Raw genomic sequence first — 13,167 nt, forward strand, 5'->3', positions numbered from 1 at the left:
TGGAATTACAAGGAAAAAATAAAAATGTGGGTGACATGATTAGTAGTATTTCTTCATATAGATATCAATTTTTAGCAAATGACTAAGGATTTCAAAGAAGAAGAAAAAATCGATCATTTTGCAAATATGCAAGATCATTTGCAAAAATATCCCGTTTTTGAATTTAATAGTGAGAAATATGTTTCTCAAATTGAGAAAGTTGTGGATGATTTTGAAACCAGATTCAGTGATTTTAAAACAATTGAAGACATTGTTCAATATATTTAATGTCGACTTAGATATGAAACAAATTGCAGAAAATATTACTTGAAAATGAAATTATTACATTGCAAAATGATATCTTCCTAAAAGTCAGATCATCAGAAAAAGACTTTTAACAATATGTTTGCCGAGAAAAGTACCCAAATGTAAAAAAATGCAGTGAACTTTTAAATTCCTGTTTTGGTACCACATATCTATGTGAATTGGTCTTTTCGTATTTGAAACAAAGAAAGACGAAGAATTGTTCTACTCTTACGGGCTTGCATACAGAAGATTCTTTACAGTTGGCCTTATCACAGTATATCCCCGTTTTAAAAGTTTGGAAGATGACATGAAGTCACAAACTTCACATAAATTAAAAATTTAAATACATATGAATTTAAATTAAAATTCTTAATAGTATTTAATTTTAAAATTTATAAACAACATATTTCAATATGTGTTGATTAACTTTTTTAACCATGTGCAATGAAATTCTTGAGATGGTAGATCGCATTACAAATTAAGTTGGCCACCCCTGGTCTAGATGATCCTGCAGTGCTTCTTTAACCTGTGCCCCCATTAATTTTCCTGGAACAGAAGTTAAACTAACAGGTTTATAATTACTTGTGTCGCCCTTTGATCCTCCTTTGTGAATTGGGGTGACATTTGCACATCTCCAGTCCATGGGTACCTCCCCTAAGTTCAAGGAAGCTCTCTAATTATGGCTAAGGGTTTGCTTACTTCCTTTGCTGCCTCCTTTAATATAACTGGATAGATCCCATCCACCCCGGGTGCCTTTTGTATGTTTATCTTTAACAATTTCTCCTCCACTTTCCCCTCAGTTATTACAAAATCATCTAGCTCGCTGCCAGAGTTTAATTCACCTCTGGCATTCCCCTCCCTGAATAATGCCTCATGTGTGAATGTAGATGCAAAATACTCATTTAGTTTGTTAGCCACCTGAGCAGGATCATCAACAGTTGAACCATTAATATCCAGTGGACCAATCTGATTCATCCCTTTCCTTCTAGAGTTTACATAAGTAAAGAGCTCTTTGCTGTTTTTCTTTGCATCCTTTGCCAAAGATTTCTCATAATCTGCCTTTGCCTGCCTAATCTCCTTTGTGACTTGGTTACAGACCAGCTTATATCTGTCATAGGCTTTCATATCACCCATTAATTTATGTATCCCATGCATTTTTCTTCTCTGCCATATGTCTCATTAGTTCATCTGACATCCATTTAGGCCTAAACCTTAAACAATATTTCTTAGTTGGTATGTAAAGCCTAGTAGCGTCCAAGATAAATTCTTTGAATGCCTCTCATTTTGAATTTGCTGTTGGTAACATCATCAGTTGTTCCCACCATATGGAATTTAAGTACTGTCTCAGACAACCACAGTCGCCTTTACGAAAGCAAAAACCCTTCCCTTTACCCCTGATGGTAGTTACCTCTTTGAGTAAATCCCACTTCAGCACAGGCGCCTCCATTGCCAGGTGAGAAGGAGCAGCAGTGCTACGCACTGCTGCTCCTTCTCACACTTCTTAATTAGCACACACTTCTTAATTAGACCGGGGTTCGAGCCTGTCACCACCGAATGCGGAAAGGTCAGGGAATGACCATCCCATATTCCGGAGCAATATGGCCTTAGTTGCTAATGCTCCTAAAAACCAAATAACAAAAAAAAAAAAAAACAAAAAAAACCACTTCAGCACACTGTGATCACTGCCACCTAGTGGTTCCTTTATCTGCAGATTCCTAATGCATGAAGAATCACTACTGATAATCAGATCAAGAGTATTACTCCCCCTAGTTGCCTCCCAAACATGCTGCTGTAGAAAACAATCATCCAATAATCCACAAAAGCCTTGCTAGTGTGTGAGTGACCAACCCACAAATTCCAGTCAATATCTGGGAAATTAAAATCCCTCATTATAAGACTCTGATTTACTGGCCCACTCTATTTCCCTGTACAGTTTCTTATTATACTCATCAGAGTCATTAGGCCTATAACACACTCCTACTCTCAATTTTGATCTCCCAATGCTTATGTCACAACAAACTGACTCGACACTGCACTGTCCAGCAATGTCGACTGGCTGCACTTCCTTGGATTTTATGTGTTTCTTAACTAATAGCATAACCCCTCCTCCCTTCCTATCCTGTCTATCCTTCCTGTACACATTGTACTCTCCAAATTCCAGTTCTGCATTCCTTATATCTGTGTGACACCACGTCTCTGATATCCCAACAATATCTGCCTTTGATGTTTTGAGCAATGCCTTAAATTGTTGTTTACCTTGTGTTAGAATTGTTGTCATGTGACAACTTGATTAAATAATCTTTATATAAAAATAAACATAGTAAAATGCTATTTCTGCTCACATTATTATTACTTTTTATTAGATATAGTTGAGCACATATTTTTTGTATTGTATAAATAATAATTGTAAAAATTATATTAAAAATATTTGCATTTTTTTTCCCTTTCGTGTTTTCTTTTAGTTTTTGACATTCTTCAGTATTTTTCTAGAGGTTTCAGTATAATTTTGTTTGTTTTAGGTTGCAGCTTCTCTTTTAATATATGATGTACTTCAATGCTTAGTAGAAAAGTTCCAGGAAAAGGATGTAGAATTAATTCTGCTGCTATTCAGAAGTAAGATCTTGTGTGTGAATTTTCCTGTTGGGGGGGGTGAATTTTCCTGTTGGGTGTGTGTGTGTGTGTGTGTGTGTGTGTGTGTGTGTGTGTGTGTGTGTGTGTGTGTGTGTATGTGTGTGTGTGTGTGTGTGTGTGTGTGTGTGGAAAGATTTTTTTTTTTTGTTCTATTAAACTTTGGTTAAGTTTTATTTTTTTATTTTATTTTATTTTTTTTTTTGACAATATATGGACTGATTCAAAAAGTAAATATTTTGAAGTGTTCAGGAAACATTCACTGTATATATACAATAAAATTTTAAATACCAAACAACAGATGAACTCTGCTTCTTTTTTTTTTTTTTTTTTTTTTTTCTTCTTTCATGGCATAAAGTATTTTGTATCATCCAGTTTGTAATGAAAATTGAGAGCATGTAACATGTATGAAGGTCAAGTTACAAATGATATAAGCAATTTAAAAGTAAAGAATGTATCTTCAAGAGAAGTGTCTGAGTTGTCCCTGTGCCACTGACAAAATGGTGCAACATGTAAGGGAAGTCTTCTAGCAAAACCTGCAAAAGTCCACTTATGGATGTAGCATGATTTGAATATGCCTCAAATAACAGTCTGAGATTTTTTTTTTACTCAAGAGGAAAAGTCACCTGCCACAACATTCAAGAACGGGACACCGAAAATCCTTGTCAATTCATCAAGCACGAATGGAATTCCCGTAAAAATTTTTGGCTTTTCATTTTTATGCAAAAGACAATCAATGAAAACATTTACCTGAACACGTTGAATAATTGGCCAAAACTGCATGAAGGTTTACTGATTTTATCTTCCTGCAAGACAGTATGCGTCTTCACTTTCACTTTCTCAACATACTGCCTCATTGATCAACAGTACAATGTAACAAAGGTGACGTGGTTCTCCTGTCTTCCTCTCTCCCAACACATGTACAAAAGTCCCCAGACCTAATACCATACAACTTCTGTTTGTTCCACCATTGCTAACAGAGATTCTTGAACTGGAGCACAGGATCACTGAGGCAGCAACATCAATTACTGCAGACATACTGTCAGTGATCTGGGAAAAAGAAGATTAACAAGTCAGTGTCTATCATGTGACTTATGAGTCTCATATTGAGCACCTGTAGGGTCCATATAGAAAACTTTCACTGATTCTTTCTCCATCTTTGTATGTTCCAACAATAATAAAAGATAATTTTTATTTCTATAATTTTTTTAACTGTTTTTTACTCTTTATAAAATTGTATAGTTATGCCCTGTACACCGATGAGCCAGAACATTATGACCACCTACCTAATATGACTTTGGTCCTCCATGTACAGCCAAAACATCTCGTACCTGGCAAGGCATGGATGCTACAAGATTTCTAAATGTCGTGGTATCTTGTACCAACACGTAACGAGCAGATCCTTTAACTCTTGTAAGTTCCGTGGTTGAGACGCTGCAGATCGGAGTTGCTGTTCCAACACAAACCACAGATGCTCGATGGGATTGATGTCTGTGGAATTTGGAGGCCAGGGCAATACCTGGAAGTCTTCCTCATGTTCCTCGAACCAGTCTTGAACAATCCGGGCAGTATGGCATGGCGCATTATCCTGCTGAAAGACGACACTGCCAGAGGGGAAGACCATTGCCATGAAAGGGTATACCTGGTCAGCAATGATGTTTAGGTAGGTAGTAGATGTCAGAGTGCCTGGCACATGGATGACTGGACCCAGGGTAGCCCAGCAGAACATCGCCCCAAGCATGACACCGCTGCCACCGGCTTGTTTTTGTCCCACGGTGCATCCAGGAGCCATCACTTCCCCAGGTAAACGACGCACACGTACCCGGCTGTCCACATGGTGCAACAGGAAACGTGATCATCGGACCAGACAACCTTCTTCCAATCACTCAAGGTCCAGTTTCTATGCTTGTGTGCCCGTTGTATGTGCTGTCGCCAGTGAACCGTTGTTAGCACGGGTACTCGGAGCATCCTGCGGCTATGCAGGCCCATTTTCAGCAAGGTTCGACGTACTGTGTGTTGTGACACATTACTCCCATCACCAGCATTCCAATTACTGGCAAGTTGCGGCACAGTCGCCCCTTCTGTTGCTACGTACCATCTGGGAGAGCGTTTGCTCACCTCAAGCATCAATGAGCCGTTGTTGTTGTTGTTGTTGTTTGGTTTTTAGGAGCATTAGCAACTAAGGCCATATTGCTCCAGGATATGCGGTGGTCATTCCTTAACCTTTCCGCATCCTCCGTATTTGGTGGTGACGGGCTCGAACCCCGGTCTAATCAAGGAGCGTGTGCTACGCACTGCTGCTCCTTCCCACCTGGCTACGGAGGCGCCATCAATGAGCCGTGGTCGTCTAACACCTCGCCAGCAGTTTGTGGGTTTTCCCTCCTCAGACCACTTTCAGTAGGTACTAACCACGGCTGACCATGAGCACCCCACCAGCCGTGCCGTTTCGGATATGCTCTGACCCAGTCATCTGGCCATTACAATTTGGCCTTTGTCAAACTCGCTTAAGTCCGCTGCCTTTCCCATCTGAAGAACAAGAGTAACACTGATTAACGGAGCTCAGTATCAGGTGTTTTTTATACCGTGTCCTGACCTGTGCAAACACTGTAGTTCACCTGCAGTTGCTTTTATTTGCATAACAACTCGCTGGTCATAATGTTTTGGCTCATCGGTGTATAGTTATGTCTTTCAGGTGCCAACATGAAAAGTCTGTTGTTGTGCTATTAATCATGATGGCATAATGTTTTCTTATTATAATAGTCTTCTGCAGTGGACCATTACTGTTGATTATGATAGTTTAAAATCAAAACTTGTAGAAAATTCACCTCTATTTCCAATTTATATGCTATTGGAAATAGAGGTGAATTTGATATTGTGATATTTTTCTAAAGCACATTTCTAGAGGTCACAACTATAAAACAATAAAAACAATTTGCAGTTTTTGGTTTATTGGGCTTTTTTGTTTGTACAATCTGTTATAAATGGGTAGTAAACTCGATCTTATTGCATTTGTGATAATACCGATAGCTGGAATTCTGTGTGTTTTTCATTATTATGGTGAAATGTGTTTCCCCTTCACTAAAGTCTTCAGTCATATAAAAAGTATAAATAAATTTTTAGAATCTGCTCTTTGTTCCTATATCTAAACTTCGTAAACTTTTTACTCTGTATCTCACTTGCGCGTGTCGCGTTAGTTCCAATGACATGTGCTTTGTTATTGATTGACACTTATTTTTTTTACTGTGTTTTAAATTTTACTACCCAAAAAAAAAAATATCAGTGAACAGAAAGAGAGAGTGAATTTGAGTTAAAAGATAAGTTACAAATTATAGAAACATATGACAAATTAAACTTAAGCAGTATGTTCTTGTTTATAATCCAGGACAACCACCAGATCAGTGGAATCTGCAATAAATCAATACAAATGTTAATCATATTTAGCAGTCACGAGCTTCAACCCTGGTTCATTCGAAGAGCGTGTGCTACTGCACTCCTGACCATGCGGCTCAAAGGGAATCAGCAGTAAAATAAGAAGTGCCTCAGTCATCTTTATCAAAATTATTAAAATCATGTCACACATTAAACACTAATGTGATTAGTGAAACCAGAAAAAGGAAACGTGAAGGGAAATGCCAAACAGTAGATGAAGCTCTGTTTGTTTGGTTCAAACCGGTCAGCTCATTTAATGCACCAATCAGTCATAACATTCTACTTCAAAGAGCTAATGATTTTGCTGAAAAACTACACGAAAAGTTTAAGGTGACGGATGGATGGCTGACAAGATGGAAGGAGAGGCATGATATTTTTTCCAAAAAACTTCATGGAAAAAACAGGATTCCTATGGTTCTGCAGCTGACAACTGGTTGAAAACCTCTTGACAAACCATGTTAAACACTTATATAATTCTGAAGACATTTTTAATATAGGTGAAACAGGGTTGTACTACAGGGCTATCCCAGACCATTGCATGATTTTTAAAACTTCCTCTGCATCTGCAGTAAAGAAGATCAAAGGCAGGATTATAGTTCTTTTAACATGCAATGTAACCGAGTCAGGAGCAAGGGTGCAGTAGCACGTGCTCTTTAAGTGGACTGAGGTTAAGCCTGTGACTGCTAAATACAATTAATGTTTGTATGGATGATTTATTGTAAACTCTACTGACCTGGTGGTTGTGCCGGAATATAAACAAGGACCTGGCAGGAACAATCAAGATGAAGCCATTATTTATAGGCAAGAATAAATCACCTAGATGTTTTAAAGGAGTAAAACAATTGCCTATTGAATATGTCAATAACGCCTAACGCTTGGATGACAGCTTCTTTATTTGAAGATTGTCTTCGTAAATGGGATTTGCATTGGTTTTGGACAACTGCCCAACTCATCCAAAGTTTGCTTTCAAAAACATTGAATTAGTTTCTCTACCTTCGAATACTGCATCACTGATCACCTGATCACCTCTCGACCAGAGAATAATAAAAACCTTTAAGACCTTTAAAACCAGAAACCAGACCTTTAAGACCAGGGAATAATAAAAACCTTTAAAACCTTTTATAGATTGGATATGAAGTGAGGAATCATCCAGTCTATAGATGATGGTTTGGGAACATCATCCAGTATCTCAAAGCAGATAACTGTTCTAGATGCATTTCATATGACAACGAGTGCCTGGAATGAAGTTTCCAAAATCTGCATTAGCAACTATTTTAAAAAAATGTGGATTAATTATTCATGGTGGTCAACTAAATCATGATTCTGATCACGTTGAAAAGCCTGTAGACATGGGTGAACAGGAGTTTAATGATTGGGTGGACATAGATGGTGAGCTACAATTTAATACAGCTTTAACAGATGAAGAAATTGCCCAGTCTGTTACTGATAATTTCGCCAAGGAGGAGGAAAATGAAGGTGAACCCAAATCAATTCCAGTTACAAAATGGCAAACTCATGAAGCTAAAGCCATCCCCTGAGGAGAGCGCTGGAAATAATTGATGCAAGTGATCGTGAATACTGTTATGCAATATTAAAAAATCTATAAATAGACTTTATAGTGATAATTTAAAGCAATCTAAAATAAATGACTACATATTTTAAATTATAATCATATTACAAAGTGTTATGTTTATTAATTAAGCTATGTATGTAAGTATATATTTATTTTTATAACCTGTGGATAATATTCTTCCAATTTTCACATATCATTTAATTGGTAATAAACTTTTGGTAATAAAGTGAAAATTTGTGCTTTGTCTTTATTTTTATAGCTAGTGAATATTATTTGTCAGTTTTCGCTTATTAGAATCAAAATTCAATTTGCAAATGCAATCACTATAACCGGCACTTACTGTAGTTGTTTTCTGTTTTGTTGTTTAAAACTTAATTGTATCAATTCTAACATAACTATAATATGCAGCTCAAAACAGTGACAAAATTTTGTTTTGTCACTGTTTTGAGCTGCATATTATAGTTATGTTAGAATTGAGTGAGCTGTTTTGAGTAAGGCTAAGTTTAAATTTAGCTTTTGAATAATATGGGGCCAATTTCTTCCACAGTATATAGCAGGAAACTATTTTTTTGATGCTGCATGCAAACTGAGGCTAGGCCCTGCTCATACAGTAATGTTTTATAGCTCCAGCATCAATTAGGTGTTTTGCTCCAAATTCATTCAGCTTTTAAAATTTTCAGATATTTTTCATCACCAAGTCATCAGGTTGTTCACTCATAGTACTTATCCTACCACCCCAAATGAGAATCCCAATAAGGTTCAAAGCTGCAGGAAATAAACAGTAGCAGTGTCCAGCGGAGCAGTGCTTTCTAAAGTATGTAGGGCAGTACAAAAGCAACTTGTAGTGAAGTTAACTGAGAAAATGCCCTACCTGTACAATAATGCTTTACAGCTTGAGAAGCACAAAGCAATTTGTCCTAAATTTGTTGAGTTCCATTACAAATAATTTTTATCTTACGATATCTGTACAGAAATGTTTTTGACAGAGATATGATGTTCTGTAATTAAAATAATCTTTAAAGAGTATTGATAGTATTAAGAGATTTTAATTGATATATGATATTAAATATTTAATTATTTATGGATGATAAATAATTAATTGCAAATTTAGGTTATGTTATTAATATACTATCACTAGAGTAGTAAAAATCAACTCTTATTTGCTTAAGTAAATTTAAATTTAAAATCATTCCTCTTTCTCCAGATGTAGGATTTATTTTAAGAAAAGATGATCCTGTAACTTTGAAAGAATTAATTCTGGAAATACAAAATAAAGCTGCTACTGCTTCAGTTTGTCAAGATCAGTAAGTTTTTGTTATTAGTTCCTGCTACTCTCATTTTAAAAATATTAGGTGTATTATAATAGCACCAGTATAAATATATAAAACGTTATCTTTATCATAATGATTTACTTTCATCCCAAATTTTTTTACTGAATATACAGAAAATTAAGTCTCCTATATGTTAAAAGTAAATATACTTGTTTTACTCCAAAGATTTTTGCTGCAATATATTGCAATTTGTTATTATATAGTTAACTGTGTATCAGTGCAGATACACCATATTTTACCCATAAATTTAAACTACATATGTAGTGTAAAAGGCATAGTTTTTATTTGTATCTCATATTGTGGCTGCCTTCACAACGAGATACCAGGTATTGCACTACTTTGAATAAGTAGCACTTCTCTAGTAGAGAAGACTACTGTTATATATTCTCACTGGATACCACCACCCAAACGGCACCATTTCAAAGCTAGGAAATGTTGGCCTATCATCGGTGGGTGTGCAGGTGCCCTGGTAATTCAGCATGCCACCAATGAGAATAAATAACAGTAGTCTTCTCTACTAGAGAAGTGTTACTTATTCAAAGTAGTGCAATTCCTGGTATCTTGTTGTGAAGGCAGCCACAATACGAGATACAAATAAAAATTATGCCTTTTACACTACATACATAGTTTAAATTTATGGGTAAACTATGGTGTATCCACACCAGTATTATATAGTTAATTACTTAAAACCCATATATAATTATGCCTTGTGCATTTCATCTTTAAATATATTATATAGTTAAGTAATATTTGTTTGCTATATTCATCAAAAATGAATGCACTTTTTTATGGATACCATCAATATGTCTTGTTATAGTGCCTTGTTCTAAGTCTAATAGGTTTTCTGTTGTAAATCGAGTTGCTTTCAAATAGCAACTTTTAATTATTAAAAGACAGATATGCATATTTAGGAACTTGCATTTCTTTATTTGTCTCTTCAAAGCCCTTGTACTACCAATTGCTGAATTTGCTTCTGTTTTTTTTTGGAATCCATCCAGTAGTCACTTGAAAAATCAACTTGATGAAGTTCAGAAACATGACTGGAAAATGTCTACTACAATTAATTTTGCTATAATTTCAGATTATAATCATCAGAAGTGTTTACTCAATCCCAGTCTGCTCCATAAAATTTTCCATGGACAGATTCTGGCATTCTCCTTCAACAGATATATATATTTTTTTATTATTTTTTTTTTTTTTCCCATATTACAGTTGATACAAGACCTTTCCATGTCACTTAACACCAATTCATGACACCCTTTTGGTGCAGGTGACTTTGCTTGCCAATATATCCAAGTTGGGTTTAACTGAAATTTACAAAGAATTTATTCAGACTGCTGACAAGCTTATAGAAGCTCAGATAATGTTCAGTTGATACATGATTATAAATAGGGGAACTTCATCTCAACTTTATTGACCTTCTGGTTTCTCAAGAGAACCATTGGACTGAATTTTCGTTTTTTCTCAAAAGCAATTTTGATGGTCTGTTTCTGTCTTCCCCTTCACAAACTAAATCTGTTTGCTGCACAGTTGGGTTTAACCATTTTAATTCATTTCCACTAGTTGTCAGTTGGCCTGTAATTTTAACTGACAAATAGTGCTTTTGAATAAGTATAGTGTAAACAAGAATATATACCTTTTCTTGTGGTATTTTACTGGTGTCATATTGTCACCTTGAACTACATTGTTATTGAGTGTTTTTTTTTTGTGTGTGTTATATATTTTGTTTTTATTTTTTTTATGTATTTTTAGATTGTTTTCTTTGCCTCATTTTGCACTATTAACCTTCCAGTTGTAACTGATGGCATTTATAACCCTTGTAAACCTTTGTAACTTTCCTGAATTTTTATTTGAAATTCGAAATGCACAAGGCATAATCCTTATAGGTTTTGGTAATTAACTATATAATATCGGTGTAGATACACCATAGTTAACCCATAAATTTGAACTACGTAAGTAGTGTAAAAGGCATCGTTTTAACTGTATCTCATATTGTGGGTGCCTTCACAACGAGATAGCTGGTATTGCACTACTTCAAATAAATAACACTTCTCTTGTAGAGAAGACTACTGTTATTTATATTCAGAGGATACCACCACCCAGACAATCGTTTCGAAGTTATTGGGCTTCATTGTTGCATTACCAGGGTACCTGCCTGCCCACTGATAATACAATTAAAACGATGCCTTTTACACTACTTGCATAGTTCAAATTTATGAGTTAACTATGGTGTATCTACACCGATATTATATAGTTAATTACCAAAACCCATAAGGATTATGCCTTGTACATTTCGTATTTCAAATACATTATTACCACACCCTTTGGCATCTCTCATATTGTGGATATAACTTCAACTGTGATGGCTTGTTGCATTAGGAGAGGCCGCCGTAGCCTAGTGGTCAGGTGTGTGGGTGCATAAGCACATGTGCCTTGAGTGACCGAGGTTCAAGCCCATGATTGCTGAATACGGTGCTGGTTCTTGTATTCTGTCTATCTTGTGAACTCCTCTGACCGTTTGGTCATCCCGGAGTATAAACAGAAAATTTATTTTTATTACCAGGGTACTTGCCTGCCCACTAATGATGAAGCCCAATAGCTTTGAAACGATCGTCTGGGTGGTGGTATCCTCTGAAAATAAATAACAGTAGTCTTCTCTACTAGAGAAGTGTTATTTATTTGAAGTAGTGCAATACCAGCTATTTCATTGTGAAGGCACCCACATTATGAGATACAATTAAAACGATGCCCTTTACACTACTTACATAGTTCAAATTTATGGGTTAACTATGGTGTATCTACACTGGTATTATATATTGAATTTTTATTTATATTTTATATTTCTTTTTATGTGCTGTACACAGTAAACATTTTTTTATTTTGTATAAAAAGAAAAAAGGTAAACTGCAGACATTATCAATCCACTGCAGGATTGAAGCCTTGTCAACGATTCATGTCGAGGGAAATGAACCATAATTCATAGACCATGATTCATGTTGAGGGAAATGGACCATAACCCGCACTGGTCCAGTGCGGGTTAGCAGATCGACTGTATTTAGCAGTTAGGGGCTTGAACTCCGGTCTACTCAAAGAGCACATGCTACTGCACTCCCGCTCCTGACCAATCGGTTATGGCGACCACTTGTATACTCTATATTTCCCTTTTTAATAAAAACAGATTTTCCATGTAGTTGAAATTGGTTTTCACCTAAATTAGTTTCCTTCTGAACTTCAACATCATATTAATTCATGATCAGAGCCAGCATGGGAAATCATAAGGCCTGCTACAAAGCAAGAGTGTGATGTTCTCTCTCTCTCTCTCATTCCCCCCCCCCTTCTGTTCCATCTGATTTTGTCACAAAAGCAGTTATGAGTAAGGAAACAATATTTGCTATCTTTTCATTTCGTCCCACTCTACCTCATAATGGATGACTAGTCCAATATGGGAAGCATATTTGCACCCAGAATTCTTCTGGCCATTGACAGGACTTGAACCCCTGACCTCTTCAAACAAGTGAGAAGTGGTGAAACAAGAATACAGTCATAGAAGACAGGAAGTCCTCTTAGAACCCAAAAATTTTTAACAGTAAATTTTGAACCATCAAGCAAGCCCTCTATACAGTATAGTTTTATGATTATGTTTATTAATAATTTAGGCATAATTTCACATGTGTAGTGATACTAGTGAGTTATGCATTTATTTATTGAATAAAACAATCTGTTCAACCAATTCATTAATATTTTCCTTTTAAAGGGCTCGAGTGAAATTTATGTTGGAAACATTAGCAGCAATTCGTAATAATAATTTTTATAAAATACCAAACTATGATCCTACCCTAGTTGAACACATGAGGAAACTCTTGAGAGGTTTCTTGCAGAAAGGTAAGCTTATTTTATTTTTTTCAGAAATTGTTATTGGTA

General features: G+C 35.9%; 1 protein-coding gene across 1 annotated transcript in view; it reads left to right on the plus strand.

The window, feature by feature from the left end:
* LOC150079592 (nucleolar MIF4G domain-containing protein 1-like) overlaps positions 1 to 13,167 on the plus strand; it is an 86,116-nt gene that overhangs the window by 41,261 nt on the left and 31,688 nt on the right. The window contains exons 8-10 of the mRNA XM_090382350.1: positions 2,805 to 2,898; positions 9,120 to 9,219; positions 13,001 to 13,128. Coding sequence (XP_090238476.1) covers positions 2,805 to 2,898; positions 9,120 to 9,219; positions 13,001 to 13,128 — 322 coding nt within the window. The remainder of the gene's footprint in view (positions 1 to 2,804; positions 2,899 to 9,119; positions 9,220 to 13,000; positions 13,129 to 13,167) is intronic.

This window comes from Mastigoproctus giganteus, chromosome 10, assembly GCF_048544385.1.
Source record: "Mastigoproctus giganteus isolate SK-2022 chromosome 10, ASM4854438v1, whole genome shotgun sequence".
NCBI classification, from domain to species: Eukaryota; Metazoa; Arthropoda; class Arachnida; order Uropygi; family Thelyphonidae; genus Mastigoproctus; species Mastigoproctus giganteus.